The sequence below is a fragment of the Ixodes scapularis genome, unplaced genomic scaffold, assembly GCF_016920785.2.
Source record: "Ixodes scapularis isolate PalLabHiFi unplaced genomic scaffold, ASM1692078v2 PGA_scaffold1__304_contigs__length_218370807, whole genome shotgun sequence".
NCBI classification, from domain to species: Eukaryota; Metazoa; Arthropoda; class Arachnida; order Ixodida; family Ixodidae; genus Ixodes; species Ixodes scapularis.
The window spans coordinates 5,904,773-5,931,336 of record NW_024609846.1 but is presented as its reverse complement, the minus strand read 5'-3'; the positions used below and the strand labels follow the sequence as shown (position 1 = coordinate 5,931,336).

At 41.2% G+C, this 26,564-nt stretch overlaps 1 protein-coding gene across 1 annotated transcript; it reads left to right on the top strand.

The window, feature by feature from the left end:
* LOC115322464 (RNA polymerase II degradation factor 1-like) lies at window positions 1-26,075 on the top strand. Its single transcript, XM_040213083.2, has 4 exons — window positions 1-362; window positions 3,387-3,520; window positions 17,614-17,709; window positions 25,721-26,075. The coding sequence occupies exons 1-4, from the start codon at window positions 323-325 to the stop codon at window positions 25,988-25,990; spliced, it is 540 nt and encodes a 179-aa protein (XP_040069017.2). The 5' UTR covers window positions 1-322; the 3' UTR covers window positions 25,991-26,075.
* Window positions 26,076-26,564: the final 489 nt, after the last annotated feature.

The window sequence follows — 26,564 nt, the reverse complement described above, 5'->3', positions numbered from 1 at the left end:
AAAACTAAACACGCAAGGCAACGGCACGCACTCAGCGCTAGATTGGTTTAGCCGGTGGTGATATACGCTCTGAAATACGAGGAAGGCGGTGACGTTGCTTTGCTGGCACTGCTTGATTGGCCTGATCGGCTCCTACCTTCGTCTATGCTCGTACTTATGAAGAACCAAGTCTTGTCTTGAAACAATCTTATTCATTCTTGACAAGGACGATGTATTCTACACTGCGCACTGACAAGTACACTCCAGCCATTCTTCTAGTCTATAAAAGTGAATAGAAGGATCATATTTTCTCAAAGTTCCTCCAAGAAGTCTACAACCCAAGATGAATATTCCAGCACTAACAGTTTTTGCAGTTGTGACAGGTGAGTTGTTTTCTCCAATTTGGAAGAGTAGTAAAGCGAGTAGGCTACCTTTACGTCATAAATACTTAGAATTTTTCAATTTATACCTTTAGAAAAAATATTATCACGCTTCTTCAACACAAAAGTGTGGCAATGTAGGTTTAAACGACTGAGTGACAAACAAGGGAGGGGGGGGGGGGGGTGGAGGAGGCAGAGGGCTGGCCCCGAGATCAGAGGCTGAACTATCGAGAAAAAGAGCCTGCCGACGAGAATATGGTGTCACTGTGACGGAAAATCCTTATTTCCCGCAATTTTATTATGCACTTTCATGCACCTCTCCTCCTTATTTATTTCTACCACCCACTCTGACTTTTCACCGGCTTGGTTATACCTTGACATATAGAATAGCACCAGGTTAAAGTTTTGTTTTCTAGCACAATCAAGACGATTTAGATGGCTCCTTGACCGCACGGTGATGAGCGGGAACGTCCTTACAACAGTTCAATATCTTGTCTCGGGGTGGAGCTCCTTGGTTTAGTTTTTTGTGCGGTTTTTTAGGGTAGTCATTCCATACTCTGAGCTCTAGTCGTACAGTGCTCTAGATTATCAGAATGAAGAACTCTAAAGCAAACAAAAAAAAAACTTTCTGAGTAGATAGAACCTTTTGTTTTATATAGTGCGCAAATTCGGAACATGCATGCTAACCACTTACCTTACCAGGCAAAATGACATTAAATCCAATACAATTACAAAACTTTATAATTTTGACTATGCGAACGGGTGATTTCATTGTTTTCTCGGTAAGCATGTGTGACGGTTGTAGTAGACAATAAAATTACCAGAGGTTCGCATTTGTTTCCTAAGGTATAGCAAAACACCTTGAGCTTGTTCCATCAATGACCACTTTCGAAGGAATAACTGAGGTGTACAAGGGGTGACAAGGCAAAAAGCTAATTTTGGCTTAAATTTTATGCCTGCTATGTGGTATTGAAAATGATGTGAGGACACTAATGGTAATGCTCGGAGCCTTATAAACCATACTCCATATTATTCGCAAAAGCTTTTAACAGTCTCGCGATTTGCCAACTTCTTATCGTAGAGTCTTTTACGTGTTTTGCGTCCCCGGTGATCTACGGAGTAGTAGATGCACAAGATTTGACTGAGATAGCATTTGCCTCCGTTTTTCTTGAGTAATATTTTACGTCGGTAGATTTGGGAGAGCGCCTTTAGAGCGCGCGGCACTAGAGCGCCGACGTTAGAGCGCGCGATTTGAGGGCGCTGCGACAGTAGCGCGCTTGACACGAGAGCGCATCTACATTTGGATGGAGCAGCGAGTCTAATATTTCTTCACTGTGCTGCGGTGCGCCTCTCGGATATATATACTATAAATAGTGCACTTTTTGCTATATTTGCTTTATTCTTGAGAGGCATTTGGGCTCCTATATATTTAGTGGTTATTTAGACGTCCCTCACATAATTTTGAATAGTATTGTGACGTCGATGACCGTAATGAAGAAAGCTCACCGCTTAAAAAACTCTCAGCAAAAAACTCATCGAAGCTAAGCTCAGCGCAATTTTATCGGATGCAGAGCTTTTCAGCCTTTTGACGTATACGGGAAAAACTCCCCTGCAAATCTGTGAAATATATTTGAGAATTTTTTTTCCAAAATCCTAATTCATTGCGTTGGGTGCGGTGACGACTCACCTTCTGTTGCTGATAGGACACAACCTTAAGATAATGCCCTTTCTGCATGTCTCAGAAAAGAGCCTACAAAGAAAAAAAGACTTGTCTATCGCGCTGTCCGTTCTTTCCATTCTACAGAATCATAGCTTCTCCATCTTTGTTCTTAAAATGTGGTCCTCTCTTTTAGGGCCGAATGAGAGTGATTTGATTTAGGAATATACGGATACCAAATATTTAAGAAATATATGAATATCGAAGAAAAAACGGCAGCACAAACAGAAATAAAAGTTCAAACAGAAAAGGTTTAGAAATGAATAGAGACCGAACATCTACACAATGATAGTGCCAGAGGTAGTAAATTTAAAGGATTGATTTAGGATTCGTAGGTCAGTTTTTTTTCTCACAAAAACATATCTAGAGACACAACCACTATGTCAAGATCTTTGGCGGCCAGATTCCGAGAAGCGCATAGGAAATGGTGCCTGCCGCACCGGTTGCTGTCAGTCTCGCCCCTGCGCTCTATCCCTCTGCTACGCTGACATCAACGCATATGTCAATTTCATTGTCGGCACAGGTTTCGGATTAAGAGTTTAGTACAATTGTCATTTGTGAAAATATGAATGGTTCGCTGATGACACTTGGCACGAGAGCTCCTTTCCCGAGATTGATCTTGAAAACCCCAGCATACGGTTAAGCATGTTAGATGTTGCTTCTTTCCTTCTGAACGTTTTAAAATAATTTAAAATGAAAATTAGGTCGGTGGTGAACTTTGTCAATTAAAATAAAAAAAGCAATGAAGCTAGGTCAGCTGCGATGTTTTTTTACTGCGGAAATGAATGCTACTGATATTATTTTTTTTTGCCTGTCAGCTTTTTGTAACACTTCTTGGTTTGTCACACGCAAACATTTTGTCGACTCATTCGTAATGTCCTCGCTGAGTTTTGAGGCATAAATACCCGCCTATTTCACATGAAGCACATAAAGTGGTCAGTCGGGTCGGGCCACTCGCGCTGGACTGGTTGTGCGCTCTATTAACGGGTGCTCTAATGATACGCGCGCTAACGTCGCAGCGCTCTCGTGTCGTCCGCTCTAACGTCGCGGCGCTCTCGTGTCGCGCGCGTTAACGTCGTGGCGCTCTAATGTCGGCGCCCTTGTGTTGTGCGCTCTAGTGTTGTACATGACATAGAAGATTACTTACCTTTTTTTGAAGTTTAATAAAAGTCCTGATTGGTAGGATATGATCACATGCATCCGCACAGAGAGGTTCAAAGTTTTAGATTTTTTGAGGATGATCAAGACAAGCTCCCATGTTTCAATTGCAACAAAGCTGTTCAAACATTTTCTTGTTACATTCTTTGTAGCCCTGCTGCCGATACTAAATTGCGCTCAAGCAGAAAACGCTACGGAAGCAGAAAACGCCGCGGAAGCGGAAAACGCTATGGAGGAAGAAGACCGATCTTGTGAGAAAAGAGACAAGGACGCCGAACAAGTGGGAGTATGTCTAATTATTATAACAATTGGCAGTAGGGATGTTGCGAACCACCCTAGGATCGAATTCGGAAGGTATAAATATTTTCGAGCCGAACTTAGTTTCGAATTTGAAAGATTTCGATATTTTCGAACCGTACCAAGGTTGGAAATCAAAAATTTCGAAATTTTAGAACACCGTGGAGCTTCGAATTTGACGAGTTCGAAGCTTTCACGGTTTGTAAAAGCTCGGGTCCAAATATTTCGGATATATGTTTTACTTGAGGTTCGGGAAATTCGAAGATTTTGAACTTTCCTAACTTGAAAATCGAAAGATTTGAAAATTTTGAGTTTTTTGGGATCGAAAGTTCGAGAATTCCAGATTTCTTTGAATCTGAAGTTCGAACAATAGAGGATTTCGAATTTTTTTTTGATCTGATGCTCGAAACATTTGAAAGTTTCGAATTTGTATAGACATAAAGTTCGTAAAATTTGAAGATTTCGGATTTCTTTCTACATAAAGTTTGAAGAGTTCGAAGGTTTTGATTTTCTTTTATGGCTAAATTCAAAAAAATCTTTGAAGATTTCGAATTTCTTTCAAGTTCCAGTTCTCAAAGTTTGAAGTCCGGGTTTCATGTTCCTCCACAGTTTGAATTTCAAACAACGTTTGCACGCTTCAGTGGTTTTGCACGAAATCAGGTTTAGAAAAGTTCGGGTGTGATATTTAGACTGCGCGAAGTTCGTCAGGCCATTAAATGAGACGATGAGTGTCCCGGGTGTGCTGCAATATTGGCCAGTGGAGATTGATACGTGACCATAGATCAGTAATTGCGACCCCCAGCCAAGGGGAATCTTTAACATGCATCACGCAGCAGTGATTGCACGAACGCACTGTTTTACAATACACATCCAGTTCGAAACGGCCAGGAATGGGCAGGTGGCTGAGGCTCACAAAACTTTGAAGCGATCTGACAAACTCCCGACCCCCTTGCACGCTGGAAGTAATCCGATCGAAAGCCACCCAAGTGACGCTGGCATATAGTAAGTTTAGTTTGCAATTGCTCCGAAAGTTTATTTTCCGGGACGAGGGAAACGCCGAGCAGAAAGCACAGAAGCCGGCAAAACTCGAGGTAGAGGAGCGTTCTACCATATCAGTGGCGTCGGAAGAGGAGGAACACGGAAAAAAGTGGGTAAAGAAAATAGGGGGGGGGGGGAAGTCGGGAGGTAGTTTATCAAAATATCTGGGGGGGGGGGGGCTCTAGCCCCCCCCCCCCAGATATTTTGGACTGTTAAAAAAAACTACTGGGAAAGAGGGCGTGGTCAATCTTATCTTAGTCGGAAATTTTTTTGCGCATATGCACAGCTACTGTCGCCCTTCACTTCATAAAATATCGCGTAGATGGTCATTGCCAGAAACTCGTTGTCAAAAAGTACTCCTCGCCGCATGCTTAGTGGTTCGGAAGTTTAAAGCTTTCTCTTTTCGACCTAGATAACTGTGCCATTGCTAAAACAATTAGACGTAACAATCAATACAGGGATGCAAAGCTGTAGAGAAAAAAAAACTATCAAGAACTCACCGAAAGCGTTGTATTCTTGCATATTCAGTGGCTCAGAAATTTGAAACAAGTTTTAGTACTACCAAAATGTTTACAGGCGCAAAGTAACACGTCCAAAAAACGTAAAGCAAAAAAAAAATTAAGATAACTTTTTTTTTAATGACGTGCTGAACTTGAACAATACTTGAAATCTTCCCCGATAACATAATTTATTCATCAACGTGAAAAAAAGAAATACAATATTTGATATTCTACTGACGGCAATGTTATGCATTATCTGTGGTGTTAATTTAAATGCGATACCTCGAAAAATATAGACGAAAAAAATTACGTATAGGGCCTAATTGCCCTTAGATTTATGTTTGGACATATCTTCGAAACTCATCGTGATAAATAATGATAGATTAAGGCAGCTCTTACCTAGGCTATACACAGATCATTCTTAAACCGTTTAACATCTCTACCGTAAATAGCTTCGGCTATAGCGCGCTTCAAATATGGCAACAACGACAATCGTCAAAAACCCGTTGTCCTTCCCCGCTCCTTCGGAAGTTTATTTCTTTAATAGTAAGTGTGCCGTAACCAGGCACGTAGCCAGAGGGGAGGCCAATGGGGCCCGGGCCCCCGTAATCTTCCATTTTCCTGGGACCTCTTCTCTCCACTCCCTCTGATAAAGCATTTTGCCGTGGGCGCCCCCCGCCCCCTCCCCGGGACAAAATCCTGGCTACGTGCCTGGCCGTAACATTGAAGTCAGCAGCATTGTCTTTCGCATGAAATGCGGCACCACATGTAAACATTCGAAAAAAAAGTACGAATGTACCTCATTGTCTTACTCCAAATGAAGCCGACCTCCGGTCTTTCGAAGTTTGACAAACTTCAAACTTTTACCCTGAAAGCTCGAAGTTCGTCGAATTTTTACCTTTTCAGCATTCTAATGTTCGAAAATGTTAGAATTTTATACATAAATAGGTTCGAAACTTCAAAAAATTATGAAATTTTTTAGCGTAGGAAAAATCGAAAGGTCGAAAACTTTCGAAAATTTCAGTGCAAAAAAGTCGAAAGTTCGACAATCATCGAATTTCTCAGTCTATCAAGGTCGAAAGTTCGGCAAGCATCGAATTTTGCAGCGTAATAAATTCGCAAGTTCGAAAAGCATCGAAGTTTTAGCGTAAAAAGTTCGAAAACATTGCCTTTCTGAACGTGTAAGGTTCGAAATTTCGAAAAGCGTCGAACTTTTTAGTTTAATAAGTTCTAAAGTTCAACTTCAGTCCAATTTTTTAAGCAGAAAATTCGAAAATCCGGAAGATATCGAACCTTTCTAGCCGCTTGATTTCATCATCGAAAATTTGGTTTGAAAAAAGTTTGCGGCATCCCTAATTTGCAGGTACCTTCATTTCCCAAGTCCTAAAACACATGGATTACAGTATCTAAGCTTTAGTGTTGCGGAATGAGCACCCCCCCCCCTTGCTTTCACCTCCATTCCAGAAAATTTTAATTTCTGATATTTAGATTCCTTTGAACTCAAACAATTTCAGGTGCTGCGTGAATTTTCATTTATTGAAGGGCTGAACCGCTCCATTTTATTTTGATAATTCGAAAACGTAAACGATGCTGTTAAGAACCATTCTTTGCGACAGGAAATAGAGCATAAAGATGCTATAAAACTATAAAAAACTGAAAAGCAATATGCAAAAGGCGTTTCCAAAACGCTGATTCTACTAATCTGAGCGGGGGTTGCATAGAGCCATTGGTGCAGCTGCAAAGAGATCACCTGCTCAACTTTAAAAGAATCGCAATCTAGAACTACAAATTGAAAGCACCCAAAACACTCACTTTATTTGCGAACAAGCCGTACGTGCTACACTTCTAGGAGATATCTACATGGCAAACATGTTTTTGTTATGGGGGTTTCAAAATATCTTGTTCATGCGTGGACAAGAAGCTGCTTTGACGTTTGCTTCGAACATCTGCACACCAGCACTAACCTGTGTGCTGTCAGAGGCGAAACAATGTGTACCTGCCCCAAATATCAATGCACTGCCCTAAAACACAAAATCGGCGACTAAGTGAAAGCGCTACGGTGCTAGCGCACAGGACTATAGGACTGTGTCGTGAAACCCGCTTTAAGACGAATCATTTTACGTTTGATGTAAAAACCTCGTTATTTGTTACCATGTTCTATTAGAGATTTCTTTTTTTTTTGAGCGCAGCTCTTAGGGGCCTGTTTGCAGCCTGAGCGGCGTCGGCGTCGGCGTAACCGGGGGCGGGGGGGGGGGGGGTCACGTGACCACGGGGGGGGGGGGGGGGAGGGGACCCCGAGGTCACGTGACCCCCCTCCCCCCCGAGGTCACGTGACCCCCCTCCCCCGAGATCACGTGACCCCCTGGGGTCATGTGACTACCCGCAGGTGACGTGACCCCCCTCAGTACCCTTCCCTACTCCTCCTCAAGAGCTGCGCTCCAATTCGGCATTACAGGGATTCGTAAACGGCTTTCATTTTTTATCAGACAAACACTAGGTCTTCTGATCTAAGGGCTACATGTTATCGTGGTTTTGTTCATTACCTTGTCGTTATCTGGGCATTATCTATTAATATTCTGGAAATTGATGATCTTCGGTGCTCATTATCCGGACATGAATTAGCATAATTTTCTGCGTGCTTGTCGGACGTATGTACTTAGTAGGCAATTCAAAATGACTCATAGCGTCCGTTGCTGTCCATAGTTAGGTATAATGGAGAATAGGCGCTTAGATTCAAGTTGCTCGACGGGGAATCAGCTATCTGCCCCACGTGATAAGGAAACATGAGCCACTTACGGAACTTTTGGCTCCGTGCGCTCCTCTGAACGAGAAGGCGAGCACACGAGAAAGACGGTCGGCGTGGCTTTGTCCCTGCAGGTGGCCTATGCCCGGTGCTCTAACCACGCATGGTCGCAACTGCAGATTTTTCCGCTCATCTTAATCCAAATGACGACCAGTTTAATCCAAGTGCCACCCCATTTAATCCTAAGGTCAGTCAATTGAATCCACAATATATATACGTACTGATTGTCTTGAGTGGTCGTGTTTTGCTTACACTTTTGGTAACTTGGAGTGATTGCTTATACAATTAGATTTTCTGGCAACAACTGATAATTTGATCACTATTATTATTACTTGGAGCTAATAGTCCCACCTTTGACGAGGCTTAATTGACCCCGTAAGTGATGACGTCACAACATGGCGTCTGGGTCCAAACAAACCGTTGCTAGGGGCTTTGCTATGGACTAATGCATAGAGGCTCCACACGAGGCTAGATTTTCGCTTATAAGTAAGTAAAATATTTTTTGCAAGCAACCTAACTTCTTGATATCTAATTATGAAGATGTTCTTGTCATCTCAGCGTCGTAATGCAACGATGAAAGCCATTTCTGAAGTATTCCACTCCGCTTTGCTTTGGTAGCAGACGACACGATAGATTTCCTGGCCTCTGTTGCAGCGGGCGTCTTCATTGAATTGCGTCGATAAACGAGCAACACAAGCAAGTGCATCGCCATGACCACAAAGGCCTCCGCAATGTTTTTTTTTTTTTTTTTTTTTTTTTTTTTTTTTTTTTTTTTTTTTATGAATAACCCAGCTTAGTTTAGAGGGGCGAAAATTCCGTAAAATCAAACCACGTCATGCAGGTCAGATACGACGACGACTGAAGTGCATTACCGGCGTAGCGCAGGCCAGCATGAGAAACAAATCGTACGCCGTCGAGGTAAGTCGTTTGTTATAATTATTATTGAGGTGGTCAATTTATTAAAATATTGCATGTCTATCGCAATTTCGCTGTTTTTTTGTGTGTGTTTTTTGTATACATTAAATTTAGTGAATGTGCTCTTTCGGTTAAGATCTCCATCGAACCCGCGATGAAAGTACAATCTGTAATAAACTCACCTTATGTTTTTTTATCCAGTGTTTTGGAGTTTTGCGGAAATCTAAAGAAACTGCAAGAATCTTTCTCCATGCTATGGTTACAGCCAGGCACAAAGCACCCCCCCCCCCCCCCCCACCCCAATAGCGCGAGTCCGCATACAAAATTTGGGATCTCTACTGATCGCCTGAAGTGCTTTTCTCACAAGTGCAATGCCATCTTTTAGCAGACGATCATCTCGATCGACGACCGGACTTCCGATAAACCATATTTTGCATCGCACCCTACTATGAATTCTTATAAGTGTCTGAAACTCATTATATTTCAAACAAATGCAATATCAGAATATCGTCTTTATTCACCCAATTCAGACGCCGGTGCCGGCTTGGCCGGCGGCCGTGTGGCAGGCGGCATTATTCTTGCATTCGTCGTCTGCTGCAGGTATCTTGAGGACCGGAAGTTGCAGTCGTAAATATTTCAGAAACAAGCGATTCCCGGCACACTTCTGTCGAAACATATATGACATTGAAGCTTTCTATATCTCTGATTTTTAGAAGTTTAAACCCTACTGCGGTTTTTCGAACGGTCGGGTTTTCGTAGCGAAACCTAGCTACATGTATTTGTCCACAACAACGACCCTAGCAACGGTTTGTTTGGACCCATGACGTCACACTTACGGAGTCAATTGATAAGTTGAATACTATTTTTGTAACCTCGAGTTATTGTCACACTCAAATTTATTTTAGCTGAATGGACGTTTCGTTAAATCTTTCTTATTACTCGACTGATCATTGATACAATACAGATGAAAAACTACAATTGCACTTTATGATTACTCTTTTGATTCCTTTGCGCTAATATTGTCACGGGTGGTGACCAATAAACAAGAAATAAACAGGAATAAATAAACGTTTAATGTGGCGAACTTGTGCCAAAAATAAAAAGGTACAAAAGATAATAACAGAGCGTCGCGGGCGTCGAAGTCGGCGCAGCAGCAGAGTCGAACGCTGGGGCGAAACTGACTGCAGATCAGCACGCGGAGTCCCTTATGTACGCGCGTTGGATTCTGGAACAATCAGCCTAGATTGTTCGGCGACTGGAACATTCGGAACTCGATCTGACGAGAATGTTCTCGAACTCACGAGAACGCAATGAAAGAACAAATGAAAGAGAATTCCACTTTCTGCGCGACAGTCAAGCACGGTAACCACTCGGCCACGCGCGAGGTCGCTCGCCGACGAGCTTGGCAATATTGACACACTGATATTATTTAAATTTTAATTGACGTATGCCTTCCACTTCTAAACATTTCGACCTATTAATAACACAACTTACCTGGTAAAAGTTCAACAAGCTTTTTTTAATAATCTGTCGATTACTGTGACAAATTATTGACAAAACTATAACTTGGTAGATGCTCATTTGTAATTCTGATTACTTTTTGGTTATATGACATTATTGACACGAATAAGTCTAGAGTAGAAAACATTTTCACTACTCAGTCAATTGCTTTTATTGTTGACAAATTCGACGTCATATAAGTTCAGCTAAAATTTTATTACTCCTTTGATCACTCCGTGTCCTTAATTACACATTTAACATTAAATGAACCCAATTAACTTAGTGGTTAATTTTATCTTTACCCAATATTAATCACAAAACGAATTTTTATCAGCATTATTTACATAATGACTACTTTGAGTTACTAGTGACACGTTTGGCTGTTTATTTGTATAATTAAAATATTCCTCGCTCTTTATTACATTTTTTTATCCAAACAAGAGATTTATTCTCAGCTCAGACACCATCATGATCACAATTTTCATTACTTTTACTTACTATTCACCAAATTAAACTTTATTCCGCCTAATTGACATCATTATCGCTCGTGTGATTATTCTGGGCAAATATTCAACTAACTGATTTCTTATGAGCGCAAGTCGAATTATGATTACTCTTTTCGACTTTAATTCGGCCTAACTGATATCCTGGTGACTTTTGATTGTTTTCAGCTAATCAAACAAGTGATTTCTCGTGAGCTCAAGTGACATCACGATTAGTATTTTGATTGATTCGATTTACTATAACTCACTGGACTTTAGGTCAGCGTGAATGACAGGTTGCAGATTCTCTTGATTGCTTTGAATTATAATATCACTAACTGATATATGATCAGCTCAATTCACATTATTACATTATTACTGTTCGGACTTTAGTTACATTTAGTTTTAACAATATAACTTAATTCGGCCAAATTAACATTTTGATGATTCTTCACTAGTTTGAGCTAATATTGCAGCACTTGAGTTAGTATAAGATTAAGGGGCATCATGATTATTACTTTTACTTACTCTTGACCTAATATACTTTAATTGTGCCTAATTCACATTTTATTGACATTTTAATATTTCAAGTTATTACGCCACCAATTCATCTATTACGACCTAAATTAACATTCATATTACTCTCATGATTACTTGGAGTTACTATACTGACCCAATCGACTTTAATTTGGTTTAGTTGACATTGTGATAAATATTTTGCATACTTTGAGCTATGGTCAATAATGAGCTCAATTAACGTGATGACTACTCTTGATGAATTTGTGCCACTATTGGCTCAGTGGACTTCAGATCGGCGTAATTCGCATATTAGTGAATCTCTTGATTTCTTCGAGTTACTTCTACCAATGTATGTACTATGAGCTCTATTCACATGAATATTACTCTTAATTACTTCAAGTTACATTTGAGTCAGTACACTTTATTTCATCCTAAAGAATCACAAGGGTGATTATGATGTCAATTGGGCCGAAACAAACTTCAATCGGTGAGCGGTAAAGAGTAATCAAAAGAGTAATCTTGATGCTGTCTGAGCTGAGAACAAATCGCTTGTTTGACTAAGAGGAACTCAAAGTAATAAAGAGTCAGGAATATGTTAATTATACCTATAAAAGTCGATCGTGTCACTAGTAACTCAAAGTAATAACCATGTAAATAATAGTGATATGAACTCAATTTTGTGACTAATATATAGGGTAAAAATAAAAATTAACCCAATTAATTAATTTGGTTAATTTAATATCAATTGTGTCATTAAGAATACGGAGTAATCCAAGGAGTAATGAAAATCTTAGCAGAACTTATAAAACTTCAGATTTGTCAATAATAAATCAAAGTATTTGATTGAGTAATAAAACTGTTTGCTACTCTAAATGTATTCGCGTCAAAATTTTTATATGACTATAAAGTATGCACAATGTCAAATGAGCTTCTACCAAGTTATATTTTTTTCAATATTTCGTCAAAGTAATCGACAAAGCAGTAAAACATGCTTGTTGAACTTTTACCATGTCAATTGTGTAATTATTAGGTAGAAATGTTTAGAAGTGGAAACATTCGGCCACGAAACTTTAAATAATATCAATCTGTCAATAGTAGTTCCAACTAATCAATAGAGTAGTAATAAATTGCAATTTTAATTTTTCATTTGAATTGTGCCAATGATAAGTCGAGTAATAAGAAAGATTAATCAAAACGTCCATTCATCTAAAATAAATTTGAGTGCGCCACGATAACTCGAGGTTACAAAAAAGCAATCAACATACCAATTAAGCAGCGTCAATAGTGGCACTAGCAACTCCAAGTAATCCCAATAGTGATCAAATTACCAGTTGTTACCCAAGAAATTTAATTGCATGAACTATTATTCTAAGTTACCAGATCTGTAAGCGAAACACGATTACTGAAGACCCAACAGGGGCATATATATATATATATATATAGATATATATATATATATACAACACGGGCACTTCACACCATCGTATGTGGTCTCCGAGAAGGATATAAACGAATATGTGCAAATGAATGAACCGTACTTAATCCAATGAATCAAAGAATTGAATTCAATTCTTTGATTCATTGGATTAAGTACGGTTCATTCATCTGCACATATTCGTTTATATATATATATATATATATATATATACAGACATGAAGTAAAGTAAATAAAAAAAAAACACTTTACCGGGAAAAGTTATTAAGTCAGAAATGCGCACTGTCGCAGTTACTAATTCGAAGTTTATTACGACGTTTCAAGCGGGGACCGCTCCTCCTAATGGAGAAAGGTCCCCGCTCGAAACGTCGTAATAAACTTCGAATTAGTAACTCCGACAGTAAGAATTGTTTTACTTATATATATATATATATATATATATATATATATATATATATATATAGCATAGGGAGCTAGTCGTAACGATCCATCTGTTAAGTAAAATTTGTTAATTCATGTTTTAGTTGGTGAAAATAGGCATATGGTTCGAATTATAAACTTGCTGAGCGTCATAGAAAGCCACTAAACCAGTCATTTTCGGAAAGCCCTTATATATATATATATATATATATATATATATATATATATATATATATATAAATTGACTGCCCCATGATTAAATTTGCCGTCGCTTGGATTACGATGAACGGGAAAACCTGTAGAGTCAATCGCAACAGCCTCTTTGGCACGCCTTGCGTCGCCAGGAATGAAATGTTGTCAGTACATAACTTTTCGTTTCTGGATGCTTCATCCTGCAAAAAGAGCTTGAACCGGTCAGAGAATCAAGCCGTCGGTCGCCCATAGCTAAAGGATGCTGATTCGAAAGCTACTTGACCTTCCGCTAACGTTACTCCAGCAGGCCGCAGCTTGTTGTGGAACATCGACACATCTCGCATAAGAACCGAGCTTCTTCCGTTCTCCGTTCATCCCAGGAAAATGGCATCTAATTTATTCCCATTTGAGACCTCTTATCGCTACCGCCATTCCGTCCCCGTTTCATTCCATGGTTGCTGCAACGCGAAATAATATCGAAATGATCCTAACTCCAAAGTGGCGATTCCTCAACTCTGCTATGCTCTATCTCACCACATGGACGCGGCGCTACCAGATGTATGGGGGCGAAAGCGTAACTGAAGTATTTGGAGAAGAGGGGAAGAGGGACTCCTTCCTTTCCGGGACGGTTCTTTCCGTTCTCCCATGTCGCTTTTCAGTCCTTGAGATATTAGACCGTTACTCAAAATTCCTACAAAAGCACCTTTCCTCCCCTCTTGCCCATGGCCTCGTAAGCATTGCGCGCAGCTATGGGCCCTTGCAACCCAAGAAGATAGGGCGATAGAAAGGAAGGCCGGGGAGGAGGAAGGAGGCGAAACGCTAATCAGAGGGGGGGTTTCCCCCTCCCTTCTCCAGCGTTCCGTCTGCCTTCTCCTCCCCGGCCCGTCTTACCCTAGCTTTACCTTCTTGAGTGGCAACGACTATAGTGAGCTAGAGTATGGCGATTTTCTGATTAATAATAAGAATATACCCGTACTCTACTAATATACAGGAGGTATATCTAAGTTTTACACATTCGATGAAATGAGAAAAAAAGAATGTGAAAGCTACACTAATTTGTTCGGTGCAGGTGAGATATACACTCAGGGGGGCCATAATAGAAGGGGCTAATGAACCCAATAAGTCAAATACTTCACTAAGATTTCTTTCTTGCCTTTTTAATTATTGACAATAAACTTATGCTTTTAATAAGAAGCTCGCAGAGCGTCACCAAATGCCCCCAAGGAAGTAAATTTTAGAAAGAGTACGGCAGATTCGCTAAAGCTATCCCTGGCGCAATGGGAGCAAGGTTGCCTGTGTAGAAGCGCGGATGAAAAGATAATAAAAAACCACGCGCTCTTGTTTTCGCACCACCATACTCCGTTCGTTTTTAAGTTGAGACTACAAGCTCCGCCATGAGCTCGAGCTCGCCGGCTTCCGCAGTGCTTTTATTGCGCGTACCAGCGCGTTCACACTTGTGCCACCAGGGGCAGAAAGCTCGCGCTGAATGCGGAGCTTATAGTCTCAACTTAAGGGCGAATGGGGTACAGAATTGCGCCTGTGGCACGAGTAGTAAACTGAAGTAATCCTAAACTGTACTTATTTAACGGCTTTTGATGAGGCTCGGCAACTTTTTATTGAAATCATTTCCCTATCTTCAATATCAAAAATACGATTCACTAGTTTATGTAAATTTAAATTAACTCACTTATTGTGATTACTAGCTCCCTATGCGGTTTTTTTAAGCTTTACAGATTTCTATGAAAAAAGCCGTTGGAGTATGCTCTTATGCGGTTTGTGCAGGTGAGTTACACGGCCAAGGGGACATATTATATGGGGCGAATCGTAACAGCCAGTCGTCAATAAGTAAACTGTGTATTTTAATTAGTGAAAATAGACATATGATTTCAATTAGAGTCTTTCTGAGCAAAACCACTAAATCAACCATTTTTAAAAGTACTTTGCGTGCTCGGAAAGCGTAGTAGTGCGGTAAAGGGACCACTCGTGCAGCTGGTATAACGCTGGGGCTATGATATGAGACAGAAAAATCGCGCGGGCGCCTTATTGCACCGGTAGCCTTGCTCCGGCTGCGCCAGTGGTAAGTTTATCACTCTCTTGCGTTTTTTCTGCGCTCAAGGGCTTTCCGAAAATGACTGGTTTAGTGGCTTTCGATGACGCTCAGCAAGTTTATAATTGAAACCATATGCCTATTTTCACCAACTAAAACATGAATTAACAAATTTTACTTGACAGATGGATCTTTACGACTAGCTCCCTATTCTATGTTCCCCTGGCCATAGACCTTACCGGCACAAACCATATAAATGCAGCTTTCACGGTTTTTTTTAGTTCAAAACGCTTAAGGAAACAAAACTTTGTAATGTCCCTTCGGCTGGAAATTCACTTACGGAGTCTTCGTTACTGTAGCTTTCACAACTTCAAAAAACAAGTCTGTGAATACTTAAAAAACAAAAAAAGCTTATATAAATTATTTAGTTTACTAACATTTATATCATTTAGCATCTAGCTGAGCATTTGATGTAAGCGCTTCTACCGCCCGCTTATATAAATTATTTAGTTTACGAACATTTATATCATTTAGCATCAGGCTGAGCATTTGATGTAAGTGCCTCTACCGCCCGCCGGTACCGAGGCCTGTCCTCTTCGCCCGTCGCCCCCCATTATTCCGCTGGTGGTCCGAAGGTCCGAATGGCTGTTGACCGAATGGCTGTCTATTCATTCAACAGACATTAAACTCCTATCGGGACTCAAGAGGACCCAATGTTTTAACAAATAGCTTGCTAAATTTAGCGAGGAAACTGAATTGGCGTTTAGGGCGCATCGCATAAAGTTTTGCAGTAAATTTAGAGGGGAAATCCAATAGCTCTGTAGAGAGCGTGATGTCTATTTTTTTCCGCTTAGTTTAACACAGAAATTGAATGGATGTGTAAGTCAAGTGATGCATTTTTGTGCTAAATAAAACGGGACAACTTTATTGATAAATGTGAAGGATTGCGCGTTTTCGGAGTTTGTTTATTTATTTTTTTCTGAAATTCCGAGGGACATTTTTGGAGTTTATTTATAAATAGAAATTCAGGAATAATTTTTTATAGATTAATATTTTTTTCGAAATTCGAAGTTTAATTTTACATTGCTCTTATGTTTTTCAAAATAATATTAAATAATATTGCACACGAACGTACACTAAATTCATAGAAAAATCACAGGTATCGAAATATATTTCTGCAGCTGCATTTGGCATTGGCGCCTGTGTTATTGGCAGTACTAACTGTTCCACGACAAGTCTTAAAAAAGTGTTACTTCAATAAACGTCGGTACTTTGACATAGCCAAACTCCTAGACGCATAAAACCTTCAGCTGCCTTCCCCATCCTCTGAAATCTAGAGGGTCACTTCTTTTACTATTATGAAAACACTACCTCTCTTCAATATAAGAAGCACCAATAGTACAGTTAAAACTGGAAACCGGAACGGGACAGCGGCTTTTGTCGTGGTCCAGAAGTGCATCGGCCCATTGTATTGAACAATCCTTGACGAGATAAACGAAGAGCTATATTTTGTCAAGGTTCCCAAAATGAAACAAACACTGAATTGGCCTTTTCTAAAAGCCAATAACACTGTGCTCTGACCAACTTTTTTGTAAAATACTGTCTTCTTATTCTTTCATTTCGCCATCATGACTTCGTAATTTTAAGTTTTTTTAAAATAAATTGACACTGTCGAAAATTTTTCCGGCGAGTGTTTTTTCGGAATCGAATTTATCCGAAAACACGGAATCATATCTGCATAGACTACGTGCTCTAAATTTCCCCGTTAAATTTAGTTCGGAAACTACATTAGTGTATAGGCCACGTGACGTCAGACAAACACGATGTAAATTGTTCTATTAGGTTTTTGTGTTTATTTGTATTTTGGTTATCGCTGCTGACTGGTTTATAATACTATGTTTTTATACTGAAATGTTTAGTTTCCTTTCCGTTGTGTCGCTGCTCACGAGTTCGTATTGCTATGTTTCTATGTTGAAACTTTTAGTTTCCTATCCCTTGTGTAATGCCCTCTAATGGGGCGTTCGAGGTATTATAAAATAAATAATAAATAAATAATTACTCGGACGGGCGGTCGTAGGGACGGACAATATTTTGGGATTAGGGGATTCTATTGAAACGCCTTCCGTGCTTTAAAAGTGCCGAAATCGGTGTTTGATAATGCCGTGAACTGTATAATTGCATGTAAAACGTTCCTGCGTAGAGCAATATTTTAGTTCCTTTTTTTCCTGCAGAGTAAAACCGTTGAGAGCTGCAATTACTACTGCGAACCTGTAAAGGGAAGCGGCAGTTTTGAAAAAAAGTACTATAAAGATGGTACGTCGTGCAAGGTAAGTTTCAAATAATTTTATAAGAAGATCTGTATGCGGATAAATCAGAATATGGTACCACATCACCTGTAACGAAAGAAAACATGCAAACTACACTCCTATTCAGATAGATTAACCGGTGTAGATTAAAACTAAAAGTGAAATATTGCTTATCAATTTTTGAATCCATTTTCGGCTTCAATATCTCCGGCTAAAACACATCCTTACAAAATATTCGTTCGCCAGCAATAAATTAAAACTCTGTAGTCCCATATTCTCTTAAAAACTATAAGGTATTCACTACACTGTAAAGGCAAGTCACTGACACGTTCGTCCGCAACGACGTGCGAGTTCAGTGGAGGCAAGACAAGAGAGCGTCAGACAAAAAAAAAAAGAATATACAAGTATTAAAAAAAACGCAAGAAAGAGGAATAGTTTAAGACCACTCGATTAAAGGCTAGAAGAGCTAATCAGACGTTTCAGTCCAACTCCTCCAAAACCAGTCCCCGCTCAGCTGCCACTCACGAACTCGACTTGGGCATCAGGCTTTGGCGAGACGTGATCGTCCCTTTTGGATGCTTGGCCGAAGATGCCTGGAGGTCCGTGGCCTTCCCGGACTGCAGCGTCGCCGGCCGCGGGTACTGTTGTTTCAGAGCTTAGCCGAAGGTCCGTTGACCCTTGTCGTCCAGCAAAAATCTCTCGCGCGCACCCACCAACCTTGGATCTCTCTCTTCTTCATTTACCTTTCTTCGAGAGTGTTAAATTCTTTCTCTTCCTCTACCCGGGGATCCACAACCATAACATTCACACACGCAGAGGAGCGGGAAATCAGCACCGTCATTTGGCAGGATTTAGGGCTGATTTAGCTCGTATATCTCCTTTTCTCACCCGCTGAGCTTTTTTCTAATCACAACTCGCGATGTTTCAATGTAGCCGCCGCAGTGAGATCAAGATTATGCGCTCCCATGCTGATAATAAAAAAGCTCCTGACGGCTTGATGTCCTATTCCATTTATGGTGGCACTCATATAACTTCGTTCAGGTAAAGGGGAAAAATGCGGCATGTATAAAGACAAGCTTAGTCTTTCGACGGTATTTTTTGTGCACAGCATGAAACAATGATGGTCTCAGGCGGAAATGGGTCACTGGTATCATAAGAGCAGTAAAGCACATCATCCTTCCCTCCTAAAAAAAAAGTGTTTATATATATTTTTTTAAGAAAGGAGGAGCGCTCTTGTACGTATGTATTTTTAAAAATGAAGCATTGTTGGTCCCTTCAAACGGAGGAGCCATCTTCACCCTCGTCAACATCTCAATAAGGTGGCTCGGAATCGAGTGAATCGAGCTCACTATAAGGTTTAAAGAGGACGCCAGAACGTAACGCGTATTGTCGGTTTTTACGCGCAACGTTCCCGCAATTCAACCGAAGAGTTTGCACAGTCTGCGGGAAGGCAAATATCTGGCGCCGCTGCCAGTGCCTGCTCAGCAACAATCATTCGAAAAGCGTTGCTTCGCAGCCATTCAAAGAAGTTTCTGTTTTTGGGGCATGTTAACCAATAAGTAAAAACATAACACGAGTATTTTATTAGCAGTATTCATTGCCGAAGCCGTCTACTTCCGCAGGTGGCAAAAAGTACTTTTCGAACTCGGTTACCCAGTCTTCACGTTGTCAAAACGTCAAGGTCCCACGCAGTCCGCCGAAACCCGGTCACTTCACGCACTTTACGTCTTAAGGCCCGTTCACACTCTTGCGACCGAGTACGACTGAGAGAGACGAGATCTCTTAAAACTTCTTAAATGGTTTTAGAATGACGGAACACACTTGCATTGTGGCGCCATCTATGCGGTGACCCTGGAACTGCATTTCACAAGAGCGAAGGTTTTGCGGGATTTCCGAGGTCAAATGTGCGTAATACCCATAGAAAGGCTCGTTTATAACATTGCCAAAAGTTTTTCGTGCCAAAAAAGAAAGGACAATGCGCGAGAAATAATAAAAAAAATATGCTGGACCGCCGAGTTTACACTGCTTCCCAATAGATGGCGCCAGTGTGTTCTCCGGTTTATGAAGTTTTAAGGAACCCAGGTTTAAGAGGTCGCAAGAGTGTGAACGAGCCTTTACCTTTTGCTATTCCTCCCGTGACAATTCCTTTGTTAGCACCGCACATCTGAGGGGAGTGGTAAACCAATCGCGGCACTAAAAGGCGCTTTCAAAACAGCTCTCTCAATAAGCCTACCACTCGTTCGACTATTCACACACCGTTAGCAACCAGAAAATATTCGAAAACAGGAAACAAGATCACATCGTTCACTAAAAGCGAAAGGAGAACTAGTGCTAGCGAATGCTAGCTTATGTAAACGAAGTTCCTATTAAAAGTATTGACAAATCACATATAACACATTAGACTTTGTTCAGATTTATCGATGAGTTTTCTCATTATTTTTTGATGTGTGTCTCAAAGATTTTGGCCACCGATTTTCTAATGTTTGTTTTATGCATATTTTTTTTTTTACCTTTTTAATGAGTTTCTGATGAAATGTCAAAAATGAATCACAGGGAACTTGATAGAATTTATTAAGATCCCTGAAAGAGTTTCTATTTGGCTCGACTTGCAAAATGCAAACTGCAAACGCGTATGCATTAAAATATGTAGTTTCACGAGAAGTTTTATGTGTAATTTTTTCAGAGCTAAATTCAAGGGTTTCAAAATATTCCAAAATTGAAATAAAAAAAAAACGTCGGAGGTTCATTTTCTACTCCCTATACCGGATGTTAGTGGCCTGCACACTGGTCTGTGAGCTTGCTGCCAGGTGATGATTGTTCATATAATTTGTTGAAAGTATAATTATAGCGGTGATCTTGTTGATCGCCAGCCTCTACTATTAAACAGTTCTAGTATGTCGTTGCTGGCTCTTACGAACGCAACACGCAATAGTATAGTGTACGCTCGAAACAACCTGCTCGGACCGATTTTAGTTTTGCGTTCTGTAAGCGTTACAGAGTGAACACCTCTCAAGGCTTAAATGGTTAAATTTGCCACAGCTATATAACACCTACGTGCTTACGGTGCCACCATACTCCTCCTCCAAATAAATGTTTAAAATTAAAACGTTTCCGATCATTTTATTTCAATAAACCAAGACATAACTGCCTGGTCAAGGGCAGTTTTCTGCGGGGTACGGAGACTATACGAGTAGGAGTGCATAGCCAAACTCGATCACATGTGTCCGTCATATAACTCCGCCGAAAGTTCACCTTTTATCAAGCTATCGAGGGAAGAAATCGATGACCTACTGATGTCCAGTACAAAGCGATAGCTTCGGCGATTTTTTGAAGAGTCGTTCGGCCGTCGGCGATGAATAGCGCGAAGGGGCTTAGCGTTGAGCAGACCGCAGCGCTGACGTATCTTGCGAGCAGTGAACATTTTCACTGTGCACTCCTTTGGCTGCACGCCGACCTGTCGCGACTGCGGTAGGTCCCGGGAAGAATGGCCAAGCTGAACACCACGTAATTTCACGTAACACTAAGCCTCGCGAACACCACGTCGCCGATGCTGCGCCAGTCGAGGTAAACGCCATCTTGAAATTGGTGCTGCCGCTGGGCCCGAGATATTTCTACAGCTTCAGGCAAAGCCCGTTAGCCCGCAACGCAAGGTCCCCTGCGTGGCGTGCGTGCGCGATACACTGGTTGTATCGCACACGCACGCCACGCCTATTGCGCTTATGTACGTTTTGAAATTCAAACTTTGCAAGGCGTGCCAAATGAGTTAGTGCTTACGGCCACGCCCTGTACTTTTAAGAACACGTTGGCAACCGTGTGTCTAGTGTGTTTTGAACATTAGCAGCCCTCTCATCTGCCCGGCCTGAAAATAACAGATGAAAAACATCCGCACGAGAGTCAATGAGATCGAGACCCAGCGGTGGACGGACAGGGCAGGACAGAAGCCAGCACTGGTCTTGTACGCCAGGGAGTAAGAGGAGACGAGGAAGTTTGTGTTTATGGACAACGGCCAGGTCAGTGTACTACTGTTCGACGCCCGGTGCGGTATACTCCGGTTTCATGTGTTCCGAGCGAAGTACACAGACACCTACGTGCGATGCGCCCTGTGCACAAAAGGGTCCCAAGGTACAATGCAGTACGTCATCCGGGAGTGCGCGAGCCTGCTCCCGACGGTGCCCTCAGGTGGAGACATGGATTCGGCGCTGGGTTTCTGGGAAATCGACAAAGACGGCGGCGACACGGGCAGCGGACTTCGGCCTGTTCCGGTGGTGAAGTGGACAGAAAGAAGATTGGACCACTGGTGGAAGAGCAGTACTGTGACAAATACTCAACAGAAGTATTTAAGATAAGATAGTTAATACACATGTCAGATTGTATTTAAAGTAAAGTATTAGTTACTTTTACAATGAACTATCTTGAGCAGAGTGCAAATAATTTGAAAAGCAATTGAAGTACATTCGAAGATACTCGGCAAGTAGGTTGCAAGCTGGTAATATAACAAAAAACGAAGTCAGAAGAGGATGTTTTACTTATGATGACTCCGCTGAAAATTTCATTCTGCTGTGATCTTCATTACTTTCAAAAAAAGACTTAGCTGCTCCAATTGAAGTTTACTTATTAGGTACATGCAACATAATGTGTACCAAAAGATTTTATGAACAAGAAGGACGCACCTATTGTAGCCATAGGAACTGGTGTGCTTTAGTTTGGCGGCAGACTCGGGTCAAGACTCATTCCGCAATAAGTTCGTAATTCTCCTTGACGGGATTCGGCCCATCTGACACTAGTCTGGCATGGAATATCCTTAACAGCCGAACTAGAAGTTGATCAGGCAGCCAGACCTTACGATGAGTTAGTGAGTGAACTACAAACGTACACGCTCAGGAGAAACATCGGCTAGAGGACTGCAGCTTCTGTCGCTGATCAACAACCAACAGGGAGTATTTTCGGGCGAGAAAGAGCGCGTGTACCTTCAAACTACGAAAACAAATATTAGGAAGGTTGAGAGAGAAACACTTTTAAAACAAGAGAGTGTTCAGGAAACCGCTTTCTATCTTTGGCTCCACGGGACGAAAACCTGGTTTGGAGTATTTTGAGAATGATACAATGTGCGCCGTCGGAAAAAGATAAAAGAAACGCATTGAACGAGCTTGGGAGCCAAAGTTCAAATACAATATGCACACGACGGGCCTTGTGGGAGCCCACTCTAGGTCAGTGCAGCTCAATAATGCCAGCAGGATCTAGATTCCGTGGCGGAGGGAATGTTCGCGCTCATTTAAAAACTGCTCGCGCATTTTCATACCACAACCCCTGAACAGGTGAGCCACTCTGCTTCAGAGAAAAGTTGCCAAATCCGGATGACATCACCATCGCTTTGCTAGCTCTAAGCGTAACGTGTCATTCAAAAACAACTTAAAAGAACCAAACAAAAAAGTGGACAAGAGGACATAAAAAGGCGGGCGTACTTAGGGCTTTCTATTTGGTCTTTTGTTGAATTTCGGAGACTGCGTTTTGCTCGCGTGCTTTGTGTCTTGTCCTGTGTTTTGCGGCTTGCCTCCAGGTTTGCAATCTTTTCAGCTTTACCCTGGAGTCTGATGATCCGTATTTCGGTAGATTGGTACGGCGACAATAATTTTCGGAAGTTGAAAATGTAGTTGAGATACTGAGTACAAAATAGTGATAAATGTAATTAAGATAGAGTGAAAAGTAATCTAGAAGAAATGTATTTGTAAGATACCGAAATGCTAAGCCAAGTGGTTTAAATACATTATCTCAAGTAGAGTATTTAGAATAGGCACAAGGCTGCGAAAAAGAAACTATGAGGAAATTAAGGGAAAAACTGGATAGATCCAGGACCCTGGGATCCCACGGTAAAAAGGAGTTAGCCTGAAATTCATGTCTATATCAATGATGCGTGCAGTTATTTAACGTTTCCTAAATGAAGAAACATTATTATGTGAATAATTAAAACAAGAAACTTATAATACAAAGCACTTGCTGGAAAACGAACCTAGAGCTTATATTTGTATACCCTTTAGAATTATTAACTTCTGATATTATCGCGAATGTCGAAATTGCTTCTTAAACACGGCGTAGCAGAGAAGCATCCAGACATGCAATTATAATATAAAAAAAAACGGCAAAACATCAGAAGGAAATCTTTATTTGCAACGACCGTAGCAATCAGTATTCAAAACTAAGAAATCAAGACAATATCCGTAAGTTCCTTCGAGGCGCGACAAATCGCACCTATTTAGATCACGCAACGCGCAAACGATAGTGATACGTAAACAAAAACTTGACGGCGTACTGACCAGGAAAACAGCGAACTTCAAATGCATACGTTGAATAGAACAATCACAAGTAAACCCGTTTGAATGACACTCGACATCACTTGAGACGAAGCACGGTAGATTTGATGCACACGGCTCATCTCGCTGCTCCCGAGTCTCGAACTGGACGTCTGCCAAGGTCTACTGCGAACGAGGGCCAGAAAACCTGGAAGATTTCACAGTGTGTAGGCAGCCGGCCCTGCGACCACCTCCGATCCCGGGCCGGCTTTCCGGGCCAGCCGGATAGCCACTTCCTCGTCCTCGTCCCAAGCCGCTTTCTCAAGAGCGATGCTCCATCGTTTCCGCGCGGTCTGTCTTTGCCCCTGTAACCAGGTGCCTACGCGCTGAACATCAGCTTGAACCAGAATTGTTGCTACAAACCAGTAAAGCCCGACTAACCAGTTAAGGCAGCGTAACAGCCAGCCCAGCGGCCCAGTAGCTATGCGCGGTTCGACCGAGCGAGACCTCCCTACAGTGTCGTATCCGGCGCTACCACGGAGAAGGGTTTCGCGACCCTCGCTGATTTTCTCGAACACGCCTAGTTCTCTGTTGAACTGTACTCACATGCATTCGATCAAAATCCTTAATCCGAGCTAATCAAGACGATGTGTACAGGTGATTAGTGAGTTGGAAATGACCTGTATTTGTCTGTGTGTGAATCATCAGAAGGTAATAATATGCGCGTGCTATCGTCCACCCTCTTGCAATGCATCTTTTGTTGTCAATCTTCATGACGTGCTAGACTCAGTTTTAGTGCGCTTTCCTTCCTCGTTGGCGATTTTAACTATTCATATATATCATGGAATAGCCTGCATGCTAAACAGGTCTATAGCTATTTCCACGATGGGCACCAAATAGCCAATTGCAATTGTCATCTACGAGCAAGACCCACATTCATGCGCTTAAAAAAAGCAGTCTGTTTGTTGTCGATATTCAGTCAACCGTCTGAGTGAAATAGGGCAGCGCACGATCGAATCTATAAAGAAATTTATATTGAAGAGCGATACACTTACATACAAAATATGACTATCTAGATATTTAAACAAATACAGTAAGATAGGTTTTTGAAGTCGCACGTCCCTCGTGAGGCTGATGACATCAAGCGCTGGGCCTGATGATCTGCGTCACAAGTGTCGTGCTTGAGACTTGATAATGATTTCTTGACGGAGGCAGTCGCTTAGTACCAGAGATCGCTGCCGAGATATATTCGAGCTCCGGTGGAGGTGGTCTAGAATACGACCAGACTATTGATAACTCTGTGCTTTTATATTTTAGTTTCGTAGTGCCTTTATTCCTTCTCTCTTTCTGCAATATATCTGTATTCCTCCCGTCATCGCGCACTCTTTTTTCATCTTGAATGGTTGAGCCCTGAAACGTGACATTTGTAGTCAGTTTTGTATTTATCACATCGCAATCTATCTTGCTAAGATGTACGTCCCGGCCGATAACGACATCTAGCATGTGCCTTTTTTATTCAGAAGTAACTTCAAAATAGTATTTTGATATGGAAAAATAAAATGAATATTTCTAAAGGACATTTAGACCGGCTACAACGACTAGATGTAAACTATTCGTAATAATTTAGTTTAAATTACCACTACTTTCCCAGTCGCTTTACCTGCAATTTTTTTTAAACATATTCAATCTTCTTACCGAATGAAGGTTAAACAAACGAATAAACAGATGTTTTTATTTTTTTTCAGTACAACAGTCAACTGACAAGCAAGTGCATAGAAAACACATGCGAGCACCCAGACAATCCCATATATAAGAAGGATAAGGAAACAAACAACAAAGAAAACAAAGAAGAGGAAAAGCAAAATGAAAACGAAAGAAAGGAAGAAGTGCCAAAGGAAGACGAGCAAAATGAGGAGAAGGTGGAGGAACCTAAAGAGGAGAAGGATGAGGAAGAAAACGAAGATAAAGAAGAAGTGGAAGAAGAGGAAACAAGTACGGGCACACAGGAGACTTAAGAATTCAGAAAGCAGTCAAAAGCGCCTGCGAATGGTTGGGTGGACTGTCATTTTGTCTGAGGTCGTATGTTTAAATAAAAACCCATGGCGTGAATGTCATATGAGTTTTTTATGATATTCTTATAAATAATGTATATTACACCTACACCTATTAAAAATGGTGATATTTGTGTCTATTCATTCTGAATGGATTGAGTTTAGTCTGACTGTTATAATTTTGTTTTGGTGTATTCAAGCTGCCTATAGTAGTAGGAAAAGTGCACACGATCGACCCAATAATCAATCAATAAGTATTGCGCCCTTTCAAAACTGGTCGTAATCGCCAGTAGGTATTGCGCATTTTCAAGAATGGTAGCCCTAAATGACCGATCTCACCAGTATGTTTCGTTAGGCCACCACTGCCGACGTATATCGTGGGAACTGTAGTCTTTCAGCACGAGCGAGAACCTCATTGAAGCTCTACGCGAGCCGAGCACGAGACGGCACAAGCTATTCGGTGCACTTGCGCCTTTCTCCTGTGAACTATATAGTTATGGCGGCGTCACGCATGCATGAAACGCTCAGTGAGGTCGGT